Raw genomic sequence first — 25,035 nt, 5'->3', positions numbered from 1 at the left:
TATGAATGAGTCTTTGTAGATCAGTGAGGGATACAAAATGTCTAATTATGGAGATGGTTCTGAGCTGGAAGAAGCTGAACCTAACAACAGAATTTACCTGCCTGTTAAAACTCAGATAACACCAAGGTTCTTTGCATGTGGTCTGATGTAGGCGAAAAAGTGGTTGAGGTTGTGGGCGATAACAGCGGTAAGATGTGGGGGGCCAAAGAGTAGGATGTCTGTCTTGTCCTCATTTAACTGTAAGAAATTATGAGCCAACCGGTCTTTAATGTCCTGGAGACAGTTTTCTAATCCAGTTAAGTCTACTTGATTGCGGTAATTGAGGGGAAGGTAGATCTGAGTATCGTCAGCATAACAGAAATGTTGCAAGATTGAATGATGTTCCCCAATGGGAGCATGTACAGACAGAAGAGAAGAGGACCTAAAACTGAACCCTGCGGAACCCTACATCAAATATGTGCAGGTGTGGAGGATGAGCTGCCAATGAAACAGTGAATTGTCCAGTGAACCAATCAAGGGCAGACCCTGAAATACTGACCCAGCATGTCAAGCACTCCAGGTGGATCGTGTGGTCGACAGTATCGAATGCTCCACTGAGACCTAAAAGAATCAAGATGGAGCATTTACCAACATCCGCATCACAGAGCACGTCGTTTCTCACTCTTAGGAGAGCTGTCTCTGTACGATGATGATGATGAAACAAGACCAGGCTTCTAAGGGAGTGGCTGGACTACGGCATGCTTAAAACAAGATGGGACTGTACCTGTGGCTAAAGAGCTGTTGAATATCATCAGTATGCTTGGACCAATTGCTTCAAATCACTGTTTTGGGAGCTTTGTTAGAATTATATCAGTCTGACAACCAGTCAGCTTCATACCTGCAATTATGCGTTTAAGCAGAGGTAAAGTGACTGGGCAAGAATTATTAAAAGCAGGAGGGCTCTCAATAGCCTGTGAAAAATCTTTGATAGGAATGCGAAATGCTCGATCTAGTGCTGTCAGTTTTATTTGGAAAAAGTCTTTAAAGAGCTCACAGCTAGTTGGTGACAAATATATTGTGAGGTACACAGAGGTGTAACCAAGGGGTTTATGGTATTGAAAAGGATCCCAGAGTCGTGACTGCTTTTGCTGACAATGTCTGAGAGTTATCTTCCTTTTGAATGTTTAACACAGCACTGGTACTTTTAAGTTCCTTATATATTTCATAGGAGACGTGCAGTCCATCTTTTAGCTCCCTACGCTCTACTTTCCAGCAATCCCTTCAAATAGAGCATGTGGACTCGAATTAATATTGCACTGGTATGATACATGATGCAATGATACATACTGATATTTGGTGGTCTATAGACTATAATGGACAACACAAGTATTAGCCATTTAGCACAAAACCTAAAAATTAATTTTTATAGATCACAGCTACTCCACCACTGTGACCAGAAAGCCTGGGTTGGTGAAGATATGCATAATCAGGATGTGTGGCTTCTGTTGATGAAATCATGTCTGTGTTTAACCAAGTTTATATAATGAAAAATATATCTGGCTTACTGGAGGAAATAACGTCTTGACATATAAATGATTTATTTGATACGGACCTCACATTCAATAGGGCAGATCTGGTCGGGGTTTGATGAGGTAACCTGATTGGTTTAATGGTGATAATAAGATTATTGTAACTGCCATTTGAATACTTTCTGCACGCTACAATGTAATAGCATTTATGTGGTCTATATGTAGCTAAAACTCTGTTCTAGAAAAGCTTTCTGAGCTGTCATGAAACTAAGTTGGGCAGCAGAAGGAGCCAGTGGCACAGACCAGAGGCGAAGGAAAGGACGCTTGGAGCAAAGAAGAAGAATAATTAGTGACCTGCGTGCAGTCTGGGTCCACTGAGGAGCACTTAGCATTCAGTCAGGGATGTGGAGCTGTAGCAAGTGCATGAAAAATGCTTGGCAAAACTGCACATGCACCTTGGAAGTTGGAGTAGATGACGTCAAACACAGCGATGTGCTTTCTAACATACAACAATACTCTTTGGTAACTGGGGATAGCTTCTGAGAGCTTCTGGGCTGCGCAGTATTTGACTCACTTCACTGGCTTTTTGTTAAATACCGCATCGATTTCAAGATTCTGCTTCTCACCTTTAAGGCCCTTCATAATCAAGCCCCTTCCTACCTGTCTGAACTCCTTAATATCTACACATCTACACTCCCGTACTTTTAGATCCTCTTCTGCAATCCAACTCACACTCACGGCCCGCTTGAACACCATGGGTTCTAGAGCCTTCATTGTATCCGTTGCTAGCCATAATTGCATAATGGAGGCACGGCTTATAGGGGACAAATCCAAATGCAGATGGTGTCGTTATCTACAGCTATTACACTGAGCAATCAACAGTTATTTCATAATAAGTAACATAACATAATAATAAAGCTATTTCCACTTTAATAATAATGCAAGTAGGGATTCAGATGTTACAGCTGACTGCAGGGCAGAATGAATATGCATGTCAGTAGCTCTGACTAATTTACACAAGCGTACCAGATCTATATTTCATGTTGTTTTGCTAATCTCAGGTGAGCTGCAGCAATAGGATCCGACACATCGTTTGGGGATTGATTTCTTAAATATCTGTCAACAGTTTGAGTAAGCTGCTGTCTGAGAGTGGCTGTTATACGGGGGATAAGTACAAGTGAGGAAAGGAAAGAGAGGGAAGGAGGGTTGGGGAGTCTGGAGCTTTCAACAGCTCCAGAGGGCTTGTCTAAACTTAAGGACGTGATTCAGAAGTAGATTTTCAAACATCCCAGGGGTCAGTTTGTTGAAAAACTCTTTGCGTTTCCCTTCTCCTCTCTTGCTCACACATGAAAGCTGTGAGACAGCTCCTCTATAGAGTAGCTCGATGACAGCAGCGTGTCAGCAGGTTTGTATTACATCAGATATTCCTGAAAAAGAAAAGACAGACTTACAGGGAAATATTCCTCCAGATGTAGCCAAATGTAATCCAAAGAGCTCTGCCTCACCGCTCATAAATAGTTGCATCACTGTTGAAAGGTATGATGAATTCCTCCAAGCATGCTGCATGCAGGTTTAACATTACAAAGACAAGTGGCTTCTTGCTGTGAGACTGTATCGGCTCCTCACCGCAGGTTTTCAGCAGCTTATCTGATCAAAGTGACATCAGCACTTACTCTGTGTATAGGAACTCAGGTGAACCATAGTTTGGAAGATATTCATTTTTTCCATTACAAGAGATAATATGTCACGGTCACTGGTAATCTGACACATCTGATTTGTTGTGCAGATATTGACTGTGACTCAGAGACTAAGTGCACCCTAGCTCCTGTGATATGAATTATAACAACCTTTTAATCAGTGTCTCAAGTAGAAAGGGACATGGTTTATTTCAGTCAATGGTACATGTCAAATAGCGTTAGATTCACCTTTAATGCGTATGTGACATCCATATAATGTGTGATTGTGTGAGTTTGTGTGAGTTGTTGAGGGTATCTGTCTCCATGGCGACCTCACAGGGGCATGCTCCGTTAGACACAGTACATCAGCACATGCATGCAGGCTGGGCAGGTGGTTCAAAGCAGGAACATATAACCAGTACTTATGACACCTCAGAGGTAAGTGTCCCAACTCAAAACAAAAGACAATTATAATCTTAATATGCATGAATGAGTTTGTCCAGCCATGCATGTGTGAATTGGCCTTATTTATTCTTCTGTGCATTTGTGATCTGTGCAAAACATTTCAGCATAGGAGTTTTTGTTGCCCACACTACATGCATTCTAAAAAATGATTCATGGTGTTTACCAACTTGTTTTAGTCAGTTGACAACTTATTTTTACACAGCAAGTTAGTTATTTTTGGCATTTTGGGGTAGGATGGAATTAAAATAAATAATTTAGAATATTCTAAATAAAACAAGTTGAACACTAAATACCACCAAAACTTACCAAAACTAAATTATGTTGGTTCAACTTAATTTAGCTTTCTGAGGTCAAAGCAAATCATGTTGGTTGTGCTAAAATAATTGGGTTTGTCAGATTGTAAAACACTGTTAGGATTTACTCAATAAAGCCAGAGCTGGAATTACTTAAAAATATGTATGCAAATTGTTACCTTTATTTAATTTAATTTAATTTAATTTAATTTTTTTTATTTTGTTTTATTTTATATTATTTTATTTTATTTTGTTTTATTTTTTGTTGAGGCAGTGGATTCATTTTAGAGTGCGGGTATGAAAGCAAATGATTGCTATCAATTTGATTATATATATCTTTATTAATGTGAACTGGGCGGCAGTAGCTCAGTCCATAGGGACTTGGGTTGGGAACCGGAGGGTCGCCCATTCGAGTCCCCGTCCGGACCAAAATATGGAGCGTGGACTGGTGGCTAGAGAGGTGCCAGTTCACCTCCTGGGCACTGCCGAAGTGCTCCTGAGCAAGGCACCGAACCCCCCAACTGCTCGGGGCGCCTCACCAAGGGCAGCCCCCTCACTCTGACATCTCTCCACTTTGTGCATGTATAGGTCCTGTTTGTGCATGTGTGTGTCTTTTGGACCTGTGTGTAATTGACAAGCAAGAGTGAAAACATTGAATTTCCCCTCAGGGGGATTAATAAAGTAAATAAACTTAAACTTAAATGGGGGGAAAGTTTTTTAAATTGTGCAAATTAAAATTGACATTTCAAGAGGGAGAATTCAGACCACATAAAATCAAATACATGTTTTTTGAAGTATGATATTTATGTGCTATGTATTCAGTTGAATTTAACGTTAAATTTTTTATTGCATTTACCACGTTATTTCCAAATGAAATGACTTCTGAATCTCATGATTATGATTTACTATCTCAAAATTATAAGAGAAGATCAGGATCTCATAACTACAAGATATTTTTCTCATAATTAGGAGATCTTTCCTCTGAAGACATGTGTAAACTCATGTGTAAATATAACATCCACTCAGTTTGTGTAACTAAGTGAGTACATTCATTGATTTTATGGGAGCAGTGCAGGTAAAGTGCCTCACCTCAGTGTTCTTGTTGGTATTCTTCACTGGCCTGTAGTTTTTCCTCTCCTCTGGGTCCTTTAAAGTGATCTGAGGCCCTCCTGCAGCTAAATGGCACCAACCACTGCCATCATTTACCTCCACTCACAGTGGGGTCTGAAAGCACACTGATATGTGTCCCTGGCAGAAAACATAGGTACTGTTATTGCTGACTGAGGAACAGAGTGAGGGTGAATTAGGAAGCAATGAAAGGTTGCTGAAGCCGGGTTTTCTGACTGCTTTTAATGGTGCAAGAGGTTGCTGTCATCTCTAAGTGCTGTTAGATGTGAGGACGTGTGTGTGTGTAGGTGCATGTCTGTGAAAAAGACAGAGTGGCGTGGGTGGGAACAGGGAACAGGGAATATTTGACACCAGTGTTGACAGCACTAGCTCAGCTAACTGAGACAGAATATCAGATTTTTCCACTGTGCAAAACAGGTGATATGAATATTAGTGATAAATACCATAAAGATACACATGTACATACTCACAGAGACCACTGGAGTGTATTTCCATATCTGTGTTCTGATGAGTGCAGCTAGTCTCACAGACCTTCCCACAAGGATTAGACCAAAGCAGCTGTAGGTTTCAAGCTGTACTAGACGTTCCCAACACTTCTGAACGTCATGTCCGCCACCTTCCAAGCAGCCGCTTGCTGAAACCAAATCAGCCCTGACGGACTTCTGCAGGTCCAAAGTTCACCGGCGAGATATTTGAGATAATACGATGCAAACTGCACGGCATCAGAAATCCCACATTTATGAAGACTGTTGTTTTCCTCAATGACAGCAGTAAAAACTAAAAAGCCCAATATCAGCTTCACAAACACTCATTGTTGACTGTACAACCAAAAAAGGAGATTTTGCTCAAAGGAGCTGCACGCAAGCTGGTTTTGATTCTGCCACCAGTGCTTAAGCTTTTTTAAGACTTAATGAGGGGAGTTTTAAAGTCATGAGTCCCCAGGGTCAGCTCCCTCTGCCATCATTATCATCATCATTCCTCAAGGTAATCTGGGATGGCTTTGAACTGAGGCTTAGTGGTAAGCCCCAGGCCCACATGCACACACAAATAATTTGGATGCCCAGATACTGTATGTGTTTATCTGAATGTGGAATGGCTGCACGCCTGTTTTGTGTGTGTGCGTTTTTCTTCTTTCCACTCCTTTCTGTGTCTTTCTCTCTGCCATCATTTGATTTCGGACTGCTTATGTGTGACAAGGATGCTTTGGATTTTTTACTTCCATCCACTGGTGCAACTGAGTGTCTCGGAGTAAAAGGTCTGTCCTTGAGACTTGCCGCTTTGTCTCGATTCGATTCAGGGCAGCAACATTTTTGTTTTGACACAGCAACACTTGCTGCTGCCTTCGTTCTCTGTTCTTGCTCCAAAGATAGTGAAAGAAAATAAAAAAGCAAAGATGAATGTTGTGCAAGCCATAACTCTTCGGGAGAGAGAAAAGAGCAGAAAACTGATTTCAGATTTTCTTTTTGCTTTTGATAGATTGACAGATAAAGGCTTTTAAAGCCAGACTGTGACTTCTACATATAAACGAGCAACTGTTACATTAAAGTCTTTGCCAAATTAATTCATACACTGCTGTTTAAGCCTATCACTGCAGGGGAAAGCTCTCTCTATTTCACAGCATACAGGAATTTTGGTTTCGGGTGCTTTGGTGACTTTTATACACAGGTGCATTGGACGTGGTGCGTTTCATGTCAGCCAGCCAGATCTAAAGGGGAGAGAAACTAATTTATTTATTTTACAGTTCATTTGTTTCATTATTGTTTTTGCTTTTTCAGTGCTTCATCTGTATGTGCATGATACTGATTGTCTTCTGACACTTTCATGTTGATGGTTTGAAATAAACTTGAAGGGGAACTAATGTTTTTTTCAACCTGGGCCCTATTTTCCGATCTACTTTTGTCTAAATGAGTGATAGGATGTTCAATATCTGACATTTCCCCAGTACAACGCTAGGGCTGACCTGCCTGCAGCTCGTGAGCGCGTGCTATATTAAATAATAGGGCACTCAGACAACGTCAAACAACGTCAAAATACATCCACTAAAAGTGCATTTTTTTCGCACAGATAGGCTCGGATTGTTAGTATGATTATCCGACAACATAACGGAAAGGAGGAATGAACATCTGTGTTTACCTTTACCTGGATTCGGACATGTTCCTCTGCCTGTTGCTGCTCCCTCTCTCTCCTCGTCCGCTCTTCAATTTCCCTGTTGCTGCTCCCTCTCTCTCCTCGTCCGCTCTTCAATTTCACTGAGCTCTGCATTCGTGTACTCCGTGTTCAAATAAATACGGGCGGTCATCAAATTCAAATGGCTCATCCAGATCCAGTTGGTCAAAATCGGGTAATAATTCGGACATGTTTGTTGTGGCAAGTCAAAACACTCTCTCAGAGAGTGAAAGTCTGGCTCTGAAATCTCACGAGACGTGAGCAACAAGCAGAGGAACATGTCAGAATCCAGGTAAAGGTAAACACAGACGTTCATTTCTCCTTTCCGTTATGTTGTCGGATAATTATACCAACAATCCGAGCCTATCTGTGTGAAAAATGTACTTTTAGTGGATGTATTTTGACGTTGTTTGACGCTGTCTGAGTGCCCTATTATTTAATATAGCGCACGCTCACGGGCTGCAGGCAGGTCAGCCCGAGCTTCATACTGGAGAAATGTCAAATATTGAAAACCCCTGTCACTCATTTAGACAAAAGTAGATCGGAAAATAGGGCCCAGGTTGAAAAAAACATTAGTTCCCCTAGTGTAGAAAGAATGCCAGAGAGACCATAGATATGGGAGAGACCATAGCAGTTAAGCAGCAGCTAGGAGTATGGCGGAAGCTGTGGTGGAAAATCCTGAGAAACATCCAAGAACAGTTTCAGGAGTGGATGCTCTGGAAAAAAAGAGACGCAGTGCTCAGAGGAAGGATTAAAATCAATGAAAGACTTAAAGAGAGCGCTCCTGGGGGTGTGGGGGATACTTGGAGCTCACCTGCAGGCATACGTCATCAGCACACGTCAACAGTGTGTATATAATTACTCTCAGTGCCAGAGGAGGAATTAAATGTTCCGTACTCTAGCTTTAAAGAAATATACAGCTACCACTTTTAATATTAATACGTCCTCTTACATGATGAGGACAGGTATCAATAAAGATAGAATGACGCTAGAAAATATTCATATGGAATCACACCAGTGTGATTAGTTAGAATCAGTTTATTTTCTCATACACAGCAAGTAGATTTTTGATTATTTACACTATATACAGCAAATTAAGTGGCACTAATTAGCCTATACCTGATTAAACAATGACTATATAGATGTTTGGGTTTTCCAGCTGACAATTCTACTATTTTGTTTCACTCTCACAGCTCTCATAGCGTTGTTTTCGGCCGCAGCTGACAGCTCTTTTCAGTGAAAAGCTGACCATAGTGAAGAATTATCAGCTAAAGAGCCAGATTCTCTTTGTTAGGAGTTAAAAAACAGAGCTCTACACAGAGGGACTATTGGACTTACATTACACCAGAAGGACACAAACATAATCCCAAATGAATAATGCTGCTCTGTATGCTGGATGTGCAAACCTGCAGCTGTTTGCTGACAAGTATTTGTTCCAACTCATAGGGTGGTAAGTCAGTAAAATTCAATGTCAGTGTTGTGTTTACAGCTTGTTTCTGCTTTGTGAAACAATCAAAAGCTCCAGAAAAGCTACTGAATGGACCCTGTGGTGAGATTGTTGGCACTGTGGTGAGAGGTTGTATTGCCAACTGGCTGTCTGTCAGAAAACTGGTCCAGGGTTTATAGTCATTATGTTAGAATGAATTTTGGAAAGGTCGTTTGATTTCAACTTTTAATTCAAAAACTTAAAACACTGTCTGTCTTAGCTGAATAGGTACATATGTGGTCACTGTTTCATTTCTCTGAAACGCACTCATATTGTTTTATTGTTTCTTTTGTAAAATATTTTATTTTACAGTGGACTGTTTTATTATTTACTTTTCTAAATGCTTTCTGGAGCTACAGGCACAAGAAATTTCACCACATGACATGCTGTGTATGGATATATATAAATGTGACTTGTGGTTTGATTTGTGATTATTCTTAGGACTCACTCAGCACAATTCACACTCTTTTAGTTACGCAGAAGCTTCACCCTTTCACAATAAAGCAGGAAAGTGCATTAGAGGCCTGGGTTGTCTATAGTAGTGTTTCTGAGATGGTGTGCCGTGATGCTAATCAGGGTGTGCTGTGAGATTTAGTGATAACCACACATTATTATTGCAATATTCAACTGGGCCTATACAAAAAGTTGAATTTTTAATTGACTGTATCAGTATGTAGTGTGGACTCATTCCTTAATAAAGAAAATTTTTAAATAAAAATTAAATTATTTTTTTTAACTTGATTTAATTTAATTTAATTTAATTTGAAAAACCTTCATGGGAAACCTATTTGTCACTGTTCACACGAGGGAATTATAAGTGCGTGACACATCACATTATCTTTCCCATTTAAATGGGTGTGTTATTGGTGCTTTGATGTCATTTTTAGAAGTTTAAAATGAATTCTTGAATAATTTTCTTAATAAATATTTCATGTGTAATGGTTGGCTGTCAATGGTTATTTGATATAAGTAGATAAAAACAAACATTTATGTTGTGATAAGAGTCATAACACACATTATAGAGGCTTTTGTGCACAGATATACAGTCACATGCCCGTTAGTCTCGCCACCAGACAATCAGAGATCTCTGCCTTCTGATAGTCTGGGGACACTCCTTTCTAAACTGTGTTTAACACACCGGCGAAAACGGCCGGCAACAAAGCAACGCCTCTTACATTTTTGAAAAGGACACACCCTCCCGGAAATGTGCGCTCCCCCTTTTCTCGTCCGCAAAGAAACAAACACACAGAGAGCTTGAAAATGGATGCCGAGAGATTTAACTCCGTTTTATCAAACGTGTGCTCAGTCCACAAGATTGTGGAAATGAAGGACTTACAGCGACTTGAGCCATTTTGTACCGCTGCACGTGTTTCTAGTCGGACTATGTTTACGAGCACAAGAGTTCAGCGAGCCACCGAAGGACCACCCTGCGGATTTACTATTGGTTCTGCAACTTAGAGAGTTTTTTTTAAACTCTGAAATTGTATCCGCCCATCTAAACACAAAATCAGGGAGAAAGTCATCTGTCTTTAGTTAAGCAAAGCGTCTAAAGACTGACTTGTGAGTCTACACGCCTGTCAACAATCATGCCACGTTTGAACTTCAGCAGGTCGTCTTGACCATGTCTACCTGCCTATATGCATTGAGTTACTGCCACATGATTGGCTGATTAGCTATTTGCCTTAATGAGCAGATGTACAGGTGTACCTAATAAAGTGGCCGGTGAATGTAAATACAGGTGTGCCTTGAGATTTTGGCTCGCCTTTTGGTGTGCCTTGGGCGCAAAAAGTTTAAAAACCACTACCTCTTAGTACCACTCCACTTAAAAAGAAAACGGGTGGTGTGTCCAATAGAAAGAAACCTATCCACAAATGCATGTCATCCACCCCACATTATCATGCATTCCTACACTTTAGAGAGGCTGACGGGGCTGCATATGGTGGGCTATAGAGCAGAGCCTTGAGCATAATGTGTGTCTAGCACATCTTGGTATAAGAGTGCCTCTGAGTCAGAGCTCTCTCACACCGAGGCTGTGTCACCGAAGCCTTTTCTCTGGTGATGAATGGTAGGCACTTGCTGGAGAGAGGCAACGCTGTCAGACCACCGGGAAGAAAAACACATCGCCCCATGGGGCAGATGGCAGACATTTCTTGTGAGGTGAATAGAGGTTAGGAATTAATCTGAACAAATGTGAGGTAAGAGATGCTCAGAGAGAAAAGGAAAGTATGGGCATGAATGCATTGTAAGTGGGAACAGGAGGAAAGAATACTGTGTTGTCCCTGGGTCAGGGTTGCATTCTGTTATACTGTGACTCAACAAGTGAAAGTATTTTCTGAATGCATTCACCTCTTTCAAACTGACTCTTTTGGCTTTTACCTCCTGGCCTGGCAATTTATAGCGAATAATAGGAAACTGGTTATATAAGGACAGACTGTGTGACGGAAAACATTTATTTCCTCAATGATTACAGGGTCTGTTATTTGCCTTGAGATTTTCTCAGACTGGACGTCATTACTCGCCCACACCGTCATTTAACCACTGCATCACTGTTTTTGTCCAAGTGTAATTACAGTTTGTCAGTTTTTTTTCCCAAAAGTATTTTTTCTAGTCCTCCATTGGCTGTGAGGGAGAAAAAGGGTGGAGCTGTAATCCGGAACAGCTCCATTCATTAATGAAGCTGGTAAATAGGATAGGACTGCAGCCTGGGCTCGGTGCGTTTGGAAAAGTCGTGAGGACATTTGAACAAATAAGCTCTGGTTCCCAGTTTCCTCTGTCACCGCCAGTATCCGCCTGTGCCTCCACTGTCCTGAGATCAGCCTGTCATGTTCAGCCGCAGCTATAAGAGGAGAGATTCCAGCAGATCGGTATGTAGGCAAAACAAAGTTAGAGGTTTGATGTGGCGCACGTATCGACTCGCTTTTGCGCGCTAATTAATAAATACGCACGCGAGTTGTGTTTGTTTGATGTGGAGTTTTCCCTGTTGTGTTTCTGCTCAGTCCTGTTGCTAAGGGCATCAACTTACATCTGCTGTGTGATGATAAGGCTGGCACGAGCCTCATTAACAACACAGCATGCAACATGATGAAAGATATCTCTGTTTCAAACACTGGCTTTAGTTTTTCAATAAAGACATGAAGTGAGTTGTGTTCAGAGCAAAAATGTTTATTGCTTGTAGGTGTTTATATATTAGTTTCTTATTGTGAACTGTAATTAATGCAGGCTATATGAAGAGCTCAATTTAAAGGGGCAGTTCACCCCAAAATGAAAAAATACATTTTGTTTCTCTCTTTCTTGTGGTGCTATTTATCATCTGGATTATTTTGGCACAAGTTGCCAAGTGTTGGAGATATCAGCTGTAGAGATGTCTGTCTTCTCTCAAATATGATTAAACTATAGACCCTTTCACTGTTAGGACGCATTTGGTCCGCTTTAAACGAACCCTGATCCACTTCCACGGATAGTTCGGTTCATTTGGAGTGGTGTGAACGCTCATTTGAAGTCTGGTCCAGACCAAACGAGCGACCCCTGGTCCGCTTGAAAACTGGGGGCCTCGGGTCACTTGCAAGTGAACCCTGGTATAGTTCGCCTACAGTGGGAAATGCAAACGGACTATCTAGTGAACCAAAGACAGGAAGTGAACCAAAGAGAGGAGGTGACATAGAGCGTCAGTGAGGGTTTCGGACAATACCGCCCCCAAACAAGCAGCTGTCCAGGTGGTTTGGTCCACTTTAAAAAGTGCAGTGTGAAAGTGAACCGAACCAAATGAAGGTGTGAAATTTTTTGGCATTCCATGCCCAATCGAACCGAGTCCCCCAGACTATCCTGGTGTGAATGCGCCCATAGTAAACAGTATGACATTTTTTGGTGGGTGGGGCATAGCTGGAGGCAAAACAATTCTCCACAGACATTAACCAGCGCTAGCTAACGACTTCTTTTGGCTTGTTTTAGACCCTGGAGGAAGATGATACAAGTGGTGCATTCAGGAATACTCATTCCGAGTGTCAGAGCATACCCTGGCACAAACTGGACCGTTCTTACATTCGTAACGCTGTCAGTTTTGAGCCATGACTTCTATTCTAGCACCCAATAACACAACAAGATGACATTTTAAGACTCCTATGTAGCCTACAGCCCTGTGGTGGCAAGTTGTGTTTTGCCTCCAGTTAATGAAATGACGTCATTGTGACGTCGGCCCTAAAAGGGTCTATATTGCACTTGGCTTGTGGTGCTCAAAGTGCCAAAAAAAAAGAAAAAAGAAAAACCTTGGAAAAACTCAACAGCAATGTCTCTTTCCAGAAATCATGACCCAGTTACACAAGATAATCCACAGAGCTTGTTGTGTGTAGTTTCACATAAAAACGATTTTCTTTCTACATAATTAAATCCGCCAAACATATCACCATGCAGGAGGATGCATCCGCTCACAAGAGGCCCGTGCTCATGACAGTGCGAGATGTAAACCTTAACGGCGTCTTCCTTGGCTTAGCTAGTTCAGTGGTGTGAGGTGAGCAAGCAATAGTTGCACACTTCCTTCTGATACTTGGCGGATGTGCTTTGGTAAAAAGGAAATAGTTCCCACATGAAACTGCTCACAACAAGGTCTGTGGATTATGCTGAGTAACTGGGTCATGATTTCTGGAAAGAGACATTGACATTTTTCAAATACATTTTTTGGCGCTGTGAGCACCACATGCTGAGTGCCATCGAGTTCCATTTTATTTGAAAGAAGGCAGACATCTCTACAGCTGATATCTCCAACACTCTGCAACTCACATCATAACAATCTAAAGTGATAAATAGCACTATAGGTAAGAGGAAAAATATGTATTTTTTTATTATGGGCTGAACCGTCCCTTTAAAATATGTGTTACATTATCACATTATACTGTATGTGGTGGTGCTTTGAAAACAATGTAGTCACAGATTGTGGATACAGTTAGTGAAGCAGCTCATGGAAGAAGTCCTGACATTCTGACATTTAGGCGCAGTGTTGTTTAAATGGACAACGCTGGTGCAAACTATGACCCATCATCTCCTCTTCCTGTTTCTCCCAAGCTGAACCCTGCAGATGAGCCTCAGAGAGGACAGCCCTGTGTCAACTGTGGAGAGCAGTGTCCTGGTTTTGCCCTGCACAAATGGAGGTAACAGCATTGCTTTACTCCATGCACCAAACTCACATTGATGTCCACACAGTCGGGTTCCTTTCTGTTGTGCAGATGTTTCCATGCCAAAAGCAGGAGTGTAATTAATATGAAACCATTTTTGCAGATGTGAATTTGTAGTCAGCAATGAATTAATACATCATGACCTGATATATACATATAACCAGCTGAAAAAGCCAACATCAATTTGGCAAGGTAACCATTCTGTTTTATGATATACATTGACATGCAACAGCAGTATTTCTCCTGCACTCTTGAGGAACCCTTTCAGGTACTTTGAATAGAATCAGTCACCCATACTGCTGTGAAGAAACCATTGTTCTGCCCCTGTGTGCTCTAAGATAATAGTTTTTACTGTAGAGACCATTCATGCAGCAGCAAGGATTCAAGCCTGCAGCCTCTACAGTCCCTCTGTCACAACCAGGAGGACATACATTTACTTATGTTTTGAAACAAACCATACATTGTAATAAGAAGTGATCCTGCTATGGAGTACAGGTGGTTCGGGTTAGTGTGTGAAAGAGTGTGACTAATGTGTGCAACTCTGTCTGAGGAATGCAGGACAAATAGCATCATATACTGTACATATGAAGAGAGTGCTGAACACTGTTAGTTTATCTGTATCAGCTGATTCCTATAACCACTTATCGCTCCGTAACAAAGTCATGCTATTAGTGGCTTAAGGGAAATTTGAGCTATGCTGGTGGTTCTCTGTTTAGTGGCTGCTGAAGCTCATCTCGTGGAAACAACAAAACCTAAAGGCACATTATGTGCTGATTTACAAATTCCACATTGTAATCGTGGGACACAATAAGCTGCCTGACTTGGAGCACTCAGGATAATTTGGAGAGGAGAGGTCCAAAATTATAAGATCCACAAAACTGAGCTGCAGGAAGACAACACAATAGTTTAATTCAGTTTTAATTTAATTTCCACCTTTATGTCTTTATTCTGTAACACACCAGCATTACTCTTTTCATTTTCTCCAATTTCCTCCGTAAGCACAGAATAAAGCGGAGAAAACTACAGTGTTTTAGTAAAAGAGAGGTCAGCCAGGTTGGAGCCAGCTTATCCGAAGTTAACACGGCAGCCATGGATTCATCAGGCATTTTCCCTTGTAATGGGAATCCACAATAGGAGGGGAGGGTCTGAACCGTAAAGACCATCTTTGCTGTAAAGTAAACTATCACAGGGGCAACAGCAAGCTCAGGAATGCAGCCCTTAATTGCTTGTCTTTGCAGTCCCACAATAAAAAGTCAACTTTTTCCCCTCCGACAAACTGGGATAAAACGTTGTCAGTGGACACAGACTCAAGGAGCCTGACTTTCTATGTCGAGGCTAAAGGCTGTTTTATGGCTCCAACAGGTCTTTGTTCCTGCGGAGAAAACTTGAACAATTTCCTGTTGTTTTTTTGTTGTTGTTTTGTTTTCTTTTTCTCAAGCAAAAACAAATGTGTTTTCATGCTGATTTAGCAAGGTAATGTAGTGATGGTGTGTTTGAATGTGGTGGACCCTCGAGGTTAGAGATATGGAGGTGAAAGAGGCAGGTGTGCAGATACTGTTCTCTGGTCACATACCACATGTTGTTTGTCTGTTGCTCAGTTGACTTAAGCAAAACAACAGTTTCGAATGGATTTGGTTTCCTGATGCAGCCTAAATATTAAGAGTTGTTATGGTATGTTTTATCTTGTGTCCTTCAACACTGGGGGAAATGGCAGTCACCAAATCAACGGCATCTTTTTTTGCCATGCTAGCGGTGTGGCTTTATGGATTGCAATGTTTGTCTGTCTTGACAACTGTTGGATGGACTGTTAGAACGTTTGATGCAGATATCCAAGAGGATGCATCCTAATGACTATAAGCATCACTATGAAGTCGACGTGTTGTTTTGAGTGAAAACTATTGGGTAGATTGCAGTTAAAATTTGTCGTAGACAGTCATGTTTTCCCAGGGTGAATTATTTTAATGTTGGTTATCCCTTAACTTTTTATCTAGTGTCATTATAAGGTCAAAATTTTAATTTGTCCAATACTGGTTCAGGACTAAATACCGGCATAACCTGCATCTCCATTGGGCTCAGCTGTACTCTGTGTTTAGCAATTGTTAGCATGCTAACACACTGAACTAAAATGGTGAATATGGAAAACATTATAAATATTAGCATGTTAGCATTGTCATGTTTCTACGCTAGCATTAGCATTTAGCGCACTGCTGACCCTAAGAAGCCTCATAGAGCTGCTAGCATGGCTGCAGGGTTGCCTATTGTGAGGCCTGTTTTAACATTTGTCATCCAGGTGTTGAAACACAATTTTGTAGCTACCCAGACCACAATTTAGCCACATTATGATTATGGCTGGCAAGAATACTGTTGCAGCTGGTAAATTTTAAGAGCACCAGCACCAGCAGTGGTTCCCAATGTGACCTCCAACAAGTAGCCTAATTTGTCATCTTATTACAGGCTATGGCATTGGTGTGGACATGAGCTTTTAGCTGTTTGACCAAGGTTGAATTGTGTCGTTGAAAAGTGTCTTCCAGAGACTGTGAGGCGCTCGTTCCACCTTAGGCACCCAGGACCCAGGGGTGTGTGCGCTAGGGTGTGGGCCTCCCTCCCTCCTCCTGGTACTGTGCTGGGGTATCAGGGGCATGAACCAAAAGCTTAAAAAAATAAAAGTATTTAACATAAAAATGCTGTTTTAATACTTATTATTTTGTTATATTCATTCTGTCACCAGAGTGCAGATAACACAGTCTGTAAAGCTCATGTTTTCTGAGGGATGATGTCCACACACCCTGCTTTGATTCTGAAATCCTCCCTATCTTTGAGGTCTCAAGGTTGGCAAGTATGGGTAAAAGTATTCAATGCAAATTAAAAATAAAAGTGAAAAATAATGGGACCCCTTGGAGTCTCCCAACCCTTGAGAGCCTCTGTTGTAAAGCAACCATCACTGCATGGCGCTTAAATTTGATTAACCGAGTTCATGTGCATAATGAAATCTGTATCAAGCTCTTGCAAGTGGGTCTTTTCACACCAGTTTTCCACCATTTCTTTGACATATAATTCACACGTGTTGCCAGACGTGTTGTTTGTTGTCCACAGAGAATGAATTTTAACTGAAGTTACTGTGCTCCACCGCACAGCCCCACCGTTCACCATACTTTTAACATGTGTTTGTCTCAAAATTCACTGAAATATTGATGATTCTCTAAATATTCAATAGATGAATATACAGTACAAACACTGTTTTTCCTCCCTTTCCTTTCTTCTCCTTCTTCCCCTCCTCTCCCGTACTGCCTTTGTATGAGATGTTTCCACTGAGCTAAACTCCCGGGGGTGTTTCGGCCTGCTCTTTTATAGTAAGTTGACTGAGTGTGTTGAGGCATTTACCAGTTGGAGTCAAGAGAGGAGCCAGTCTAGTGCTGGGTATTTAAAATCACCCAGGCCTACCAAAACATTACCCTCAAAAATTTGCTGTAGATGTTATTAGACTCAAATGTGAATGTGAAATGCAGTGGCCTGTGTCTGCAAACTTTAAAGTACAAAAAGTTCTTTCCTAGTGGCTGCAATGAGGATTCTCTGCACAGTGCTCAGTCTCATTATTTGTGATGGAAGGTTTCTAAAGAGCTGCTGCTTCTTTACAATGACAGAAGCAAGCTCCTGGATCTGGAGGATGTGGAGGTGCATGTTGAAAGGCTTGGTAGAAGATTCAGGATACCATCCTCTGAGATCTCTCTGGATAAGGTGGAGGAAATTGCCGTGGAAAATGACACCCTGACTGCCCTGCTCACCCGATGTGGGTAAAAAAAAAAAAAAAAGTGGACAAATGAAAGAAGAGCTTCAGTTACCTGCCTGCTTGTGTGTCAGTGTGCCTGTGTAACCCAGTAAGCTGAGTGGGCTGCTCTGGGCTAGTTGGGCATAGGAGTAGATTTCGCACAACATGCTCCTTCTTGAATTATTAATGCCTGCCTTTGGCTCGATTGATTTTCCTTGTGCTAATGAGACTCATTACCAGGCTTATTAGCATGTGCCCTGAGTGTAAATGTGCTACCTGATCAGCCCGATCACATGACCCTCCTCTGCATGATGCCGGTGTGTTTTAGAGCTGCGTGTAATGTGCGCTTAAAAGGTTACACTTGACCTGATGGTAGGGTTAGGTCAGCTCAGACACCAATCAGACTACAAATGAGGATTTATCCCATGAGATCTTACCATTTGCTATTCCTTTATTTCCTCCGGCCAGCAGCCTGACGTAAAACTTCATTTAGAGCAGCAAGTTAAGTTCAGGTTTCTAGAGCTGACTGGCACTCGACAAAGCCCATCCTTGTATGCAGAAGGGCCTTAGCTGTAACTTTAGCTGTCTAAAAGTAGCGGGGGGGGGGGGGGGGGGGTTAGAAGAGGAGGAGAAAAGAGGATGGCTGCAGCAGAACAAGAGGGGCTGAGGTTGAGTTTTAACCCGGCCCTGAATGGCTTGCTGACGTCTGTCCCCTCGGTAACCCAGTCTGATCTGCATAACACAAGCAGGCCCCGCTATTCACTGTGTTAACAAGATGGCCTGGCAAATAAAACTGTCAGGGCGCCCGGGCATATGAAAGGCTGTTTCGGCAGAGGAGAAGAAGACTCAGTATGAGGTGAGGGGAGGGGGAGAGAAAAGAAGAATCCATTGGTGGTCGGTGCTACACAATAGAAACTTAGCAGATTTATCACTAAAGCTGTGACTGTGTGTTTGCATGGGGATGGTAAGCATCCTTGCTTGATCTCTTCCAGAAAACACTCCCTACCCTGCTGTCTTCTCTCCCTCCCTGGGCTTGTTTTGGAGCGGAAAGCAGCAGCAACATCTGTGATGGCGCTCGTACGGGTCAGGAGGCAAATGGCTTGTTAAGATGGGCCTTTTTATTGTGTAAATGGTGCGTTTTGTCTTTGTCATTTGGAGGAGATTCGTTTTGAAAGGGGTTATATTTTGACGGGATTGCAGGGTCATGTGATGTATGAGTGATGCTCACAGATAATGCAAACCCAGGGAGCTGTGGAGCCCTGATATAAATCATAGTTTGACCTTTGGGTTCTCAGACAGGGTTGGGCTCAACTTGTCGCTTTCCATCTTTCCCCTCTCACTCTGTTGGTCTTCTCTCTGCTGCTGTTTCTTCCTGTTTGCCATTTCACCTTGTTTTACCTCCATCTTATTCTATCTGAATCACCCCACACAACACTGAGGTAAATACACAAAAGTCAGCATTTGATTTTACTGTAATGGTTCGGACTTTGTGGAGATTAAGCATGGCAGTCACAGAGACAAAGATGGTCTACGCATGCAGCCGGCTGAGGTCCTGAGGGGCCTGTCGGTCAGCTGCTGAATTCCAATGAAATCCTGGCATAAAAATTCAAGAGCTTGTCTGATGTGACACAAAAACACACACAGAGGTCAAAGCCACAGAAGGCACCGCGGCTGAATTCCAGTAGTATTCCTCATTTCCTCTTTCCCCGTGGTTAAGATTGGCCGGGATTTTAATAATAAGCACAGGTAAAGAAACAGTTGTTGTAAGCAAGCACACCATCCTGAGATATTGTCTGATTTGTCATTGTGAATGCACGCAGTGTTTCACTACTCTGGGCAGGACGGTACGCTGTGATTCTGTGATATCATTTTATTAGAATTCATGAATGTATTCTCAAGCACCGATAACAACACAATTTATTGCTTTTCCAGGCAGAGCAGTTTACGCCTCTTCTGTTTGATTTGCTGCGATGGAGCGGCATTGTGTTGGCTGTTATGTTGGCTGGCTGAGTGTTTGTCGACCCTATCATGAGAGGAAATGATCCCCCTCATCTGGTTTAGATGCAGCTTGTAATTACACACATATGACACCTCTGGAGCAGATGCCAGAGCTGGAGACACAGGGAGCGTGCATGTTTGAGGCTTTCGACCTCATGTCAAAAACAAATTTGGATGTGTCAGCGGAGAGCTTTAAGGCATAACAGTAGATAGAGTCATCTCATCCACCAGGTGGGTTCATGACGTGTAACAGGAGATCCTGCGAGGTGTTGGGTTGCTCTTGTGCTCTATATGCTTGTAATTGCTTTTGTAACTTTCTGTAGCTCCTGTATTATTAGTATTCAATGAGTTGTTTAGGTGAAACCATGTGTATTTTCATTTGTTATTCAAGCTGCATGTGAAACTAAAAGAATCCAGTATTGTTGTGCAGTCAGTAGAATATAGTTCAGTTTTCTTTAGATTTGTGTGTTTGCCTGTGGAAGAAACTGTCGTCCTTGTGTTGTCCCTGAACAACAGCACCACATGAGGTAATAGAGACGCCTAAGTGAGGGCCATTTTCCCACCTCACTACAGACATAGTGACTGCATGCTCACCACTGTGGCCCCTCTTTCTTTACATTCAGGGCAGGGTTGCAGCGGTAAACCTGTTTTCAGGCTTTACAGTGGTATGGAATAATAATTATTATAATTGTGTAATACCAAGTACAGTCCTGAGACAGTTACCTGTGAAAATCTCATACAGTTGCAAACTTAATTCAAACCGAGCTATTTAAAGGTCAGTGTGTCAGCTGGCATTATAATTATTCCTGCCATTTAGACTGTGGCAGTTATGTTATTTTATGCCTCTGTGTCGGCGTTAGCTGTGACTGGAGGTGTTATGATTTCAGGTTGTCCGACCATCTCTTGAATTGAATACGATATCTCGAGACTACCTTGAGGGATTCCTTTTTTTTGTTTTTTTGTTTTCAGATTTGGCACAACTGTCCACTGGGACTCAACAATGAACTAATTAATTTTTGGTGGTCAAAGGTAAAAGGTCAAGGACACTGACTTTGCGCTTGTTTCTTTCTTGTGAACGCAATATCTCAAGAATGCCCTGAGGGGATTACTTTGAATTTGGCACAAATGTCCACTTGGACTAAACATGACCTAATTAGAATTTGGTGGTCAAAAGTCAAAGGTGAAGGTCACTGTGACCTCTTCCATCTCATTCTTGTGAATGTGATACCTCAAGGACGCCTTGAGGGGATTTCTTCAAATTTGGCACAAATGTCCACTTGGACTAAATATGAACTGATGAGGTCAAGGTCGCTGTGACCTTACAAAAGTATTTTTGGCCAAAACTCAAAAATTCATGCTCTAATTATGACTACATTTCACAGAAAGGTCTGATAGAACAAAATGATGGAAGTAAAGACATTTTATATCCAAAATGTCAAAGCTCAGCTTCACTGTGACATCATAACATTCTGCAAAAACATTTTTCTGGCCATTATTCAACATCATAACAGTTGATACTGAATTGGTGGCACCGATCTTGGGTGACCTGCTTGAAGCTGTGCCAGTTAGATCTTCTGTGCTGCCATTTTGAAGACGTGTGTGAAACATCCATGTTTTTACAGACATGGATGTAAACTGTAACTTCAACTTGACTAGTGAGCAGAGGCAAACAACTGCGTGGTAGAAATTCTAGTCTTAGTTTGATTGTCTGTATATTTGCCTGTTGTCCTATACCCCAGTATTATAGTTTGTATCACATCTTATTTTGTTTGTAGATGATTTATTTGTAGATACCAGATTTATAAATAGTGTTGAAGAGAGGAGGTTTGATATTTCCCATTTATCCCAAATATTTCCAGAGCTTTTATTTTAATGTGAAATGAAAAATGTTCTGTTTATCTTACTAGCAATCCTCCATTAAAATGCCTTTCTGTCCACGACTGATCTGGCATTGATTTACATTTTTGAAAAAAACTTTCAAAACATCAAATTAAGTCCTGGTGTGACACATGAAGTGAGAATGAGATGCTCTCCCAAGCTGTTTCGAGGAAGCTCTATTGCTCTGTCCTGAGTTGTTTTCCTCTCTGGTGGTGAAGGACACAAAACTGACCAGCAGGAGGCAAACCTGTCCAACTCAGACACACTGAACTCCAGTAGCCACTTGTTTGTAACAAGGTCACTCCCCAGGTCCAAGATGAAATCTGTTGCAGAAGAGACAGGGAATTTAATTTTAATCTGATTAAATTTTTGGTGGGGTGGGTGAGTCTTAGTTGGTAAGCACAAACAATCAGTAAGGAGTTAAGAGAAAAAGGAGACATGTCAAGAAAGCAAGTAAATAAATAAATAGTGCATTGGCATAAAAGTGTCTTCTATAAAGTCATCCTTTTGTTCATTTCTGTGGTGGCACCAAGGCTGATGATTGTGTTTTTCAACAGAAAGACATGTAACGATAAACCATAATACTGAGCCACCACATTATTTGACTACTCTTAGGCTTAGAAAGCAGGCAAAATACAAAAATAAGCATCAACATTATGATCCATAATCTATAATCTTAAAAAACCTAAATACAGTATCGTCTTGTTCTGCACAAAGTTCACTGCTGTACTTCAGCAGTTTTGAATAATTCACTGTTATCTAATCAAACCCAACATATTCTCTTTCATATAGTCTTAGTGGAGCTTTATTGTATAGCACAGCTGTGTAAGTCTCTGTAATGTTTTCTGGCAGCTTCTGCAATAAAGCCAGCAGCTTTACTCAGATCCACAGCTCCAGTATTCTCTCTGCTTCTCTTATCAAGGTCATCTCTAACAGGTGCTCATGCATTTGGATTAAGACTGATAGGCATCAGAAAAGTCCTCTTAGTCCCTCAAAGAAGATGGTATGTGTTTGTGGATGTGTGCATTTCAAGCATAATACGCTCTCACGTCAGCTCATGCGTAAAGATAAAAAGTGACTGATATTTAAATCCTCTCCTTTACCGACTATCTATGAAATCAGTCTGTTATATTTCACTTGTTTAAAACCATTCAGACTTGCACTCAGAAATGAACTGGTGCAAATAAAAGTATGTATGCAGGTCAGTATCAGCGTTAAGTGATGTTTTTTTTCATGCTTGACTAACTTCTTCACATGTCAGTCATTGTGCATGGATGAGTGGCATCTGTGATGGAGGAGTCAGATACTATCTGGGGATGAGAGTTCAGAGCTTGGATGACTGAATGAAGGGATTAAGATGCAAGCGTTTCATATGTAAATCCCACAGTGTAAAAAGTAGTGTTCTTTTTGAAACAGAAGGAAAATAAAACTACTGTCAGAGAGAGAAAAAGAACATCGAAGTCATAAATGCAGCAAATGATTAACATATGAGTAAAATTAGATGTAAAAACTCTGAATTTAAACACTGTTTTGCATGACTGTGATGCAGTTGCTCTAAATTAACACAACATGGTTGTAGCCTTGTACCGCTCGCAGCTAGTTTTCATTCTTCTCACATTAGCAAACCTCTGTGATTCTCCCCGGCCTGTGCGCCAGCGATGTTAATTCACCCAGATTTTTGCCCTGGTGCTGATCCATGCCTTAATGAAGGCTTAGCGTGCTAAGCTTCCTTTGAACTGTCACTGGAAATAAAGGGAGGCAGGCTCATTGCTGTCATATGCGCAGCAAGTTAGCATTTACTGTGCTCAGGCCTACAATTCCAACCCGCCCACCCCTGTAGAGAGTTCATTCATGTCATCCTGATCGCTTCTCCTGTTAGTTACTTCATGCACTTTGGCTGGTGGAATGTTCAGCTTTTGACTTCAGCTAACTGATATCATTGCTCGCTAAAGCTGCACTCTTTGAACAAAAGCACATCATCCATTTATTGTTGTGGTAGTTCATTTACTGCGTTGTGCTTAAAGCATTTGGTGCAAGCGGTTCTAACACACCATCAATCTACCATTGCTTTTTCCACCTCTGTCACCCACATAAACACAGAGTGACTAAGAATGGTGTGAAGCACATTATCGCTGGCCCCTTTTCAATTTATGTTAGAACACACACACAAACACACTCAAGCACACACCTGCTCAGAGTTCGCATCCACATCCTGTTGTGTAAGCTCTCTCCATGCTCTCCCACTAGATGCACAAGCTCTCAGCAGTCTTAATAGCTACAGTACACACCAACTCTCGGGTAGCTTGAAAACACTTAGTGGAATAGATTCTCCTTGGAATCATTAAAGTCTCTCTCAAATCAAACCCTGCTTGTGTGGTGGCACACAATAGCAATAGCAATGGTATAGAGTTGGAGGAGATAGATGTAGGGCTGCAACTAATAATTATCTTGATTTGTGATTAAAAATTAAATCTATAAAATTTTGAAAAAAAGCTGACTGTCCAAAAATCCAAATAGATTCCAATAGATTCCATTTTATAACCATGCTAGCAGCTCTGCACAGCAGTGCTTTGAGCATGTTAACATTAGGTCAGCCAGTATTAGTCACAAAGTATTTGACCTGGTGATGGTGCTTGATGAAAGGTCAGAGTATCAAAACTTTTACATATTGAATCATCCTCTGGGGACCACGAATGTAGGTACCAAATGTCATGACAATCCATACAATAGTTGCTAGGATAATTCAGTGAAAACTAAAAAAGTCAACCTGCTGGTGGTGCCAGAGGAAAAGTCAGGGAATCACCGAATTTGTTAGAATACATCATTTGGGAACCTTGAATGTCTGTACAAAATTTGATGTCAGTCGATAGATGCTGAGAAATTATTGGAACTTAGGAAAAAGGGAACCAGAGGCAAAGTTAGAATTTATCCTCTGGGGACCTTGAATATCTTTAGGGGGCAGCTGTGGCTCAGGAGGTAGAGCAGGTCGTCCACCAATTGCAAGATGAGTGGTTTGATCCCCGAATCCTCTAGTCTGCACATCAAAGTATCCTTGGGCAAGATACTGAATCCCAAATTGCTCCAGATTGCAGTTCCAGTGTAGTGTGAGTACGTTTAAAAAACCTAAGTAGCAGGTGTGTGAATGTGCACATGAAAGAGTGAATGTGACATGTAGTGTTAAAGTGCTTTGCATGGTTGGACGACTCGAAAGGCGCAGGTCTATTTAATTCCACAGCAAACCATCAGTTCAGCCTCAAAAGTGTGGGACTCAGCAACGTCATTAGGATTCATCTTCTGGGAACCATGATTGTGTTTTTAATGGCAATCCATTCAGTGGTTGTTAAGATATTTCAGTCTTGATCAAAGTGGTTGATTGGCCAACTGATGGACTAGAGACATGCCGCTAGCGTGGCTAAAAACCAGAGATAGCATTTTAGGAACTGGACTTAGCAAGTCTTTGAATTTTTGTTCAATAAATGACCTTAACAACTGATTACTTGTTAATT

The 25,035-nt window shown here is 41.4% G+C and overlaps 1 protein-coding gene across 1 annotated transcript in view; it reads left to right on the top strand.

The window, feature by feature from the left end:
- Nucleotides 1-11,425: 11,425 nt before the first annotated feature.
- The window catches only part of prickle2b (prickle homolog 2b), a 115,709-nt gene continuing 102,099 nt past the window's right edge, over nucleotides 11,426-25,035 (top strand). Inside the window, exons 1-2 of the mRNA XM_050037288.1 lie at nucleotides 11,426-11,586; nucleotides 13,778-13,863. Coding sequence (XP_049893245.1) covers nucleotides 11,545-11,586; nucleotides 13,778-13,863 — 128 coding nt within the window. The 5' untranslated portion in view covers nucleotides 11,426-11,544. The remainder of the gene's footprint in view (nucleotides 11,587-13,777; nucleotides 13,864-25,035) is intronic.

Source organism: Epinephelus moara, chromosome 24, assembly GCF_006386435.1.
Source record: "Epinephelus moara isolate mb chromosome 24, YSFRI_EMoa_1.0, whole genome shotgun sequence".
In the NCBI taxonomy this organism is placed as follows: domain Eukaryota; kingdom Metazoa; phylum Chordata; class Actinopteri; order Perciformes; family Serranidae; genus Epinephelus; species Epinephelus moara.
Note: the sequence above shows the minus strand (reverse complement) of the source record. Positions and strands in the feature narration are given on the sequence as shown.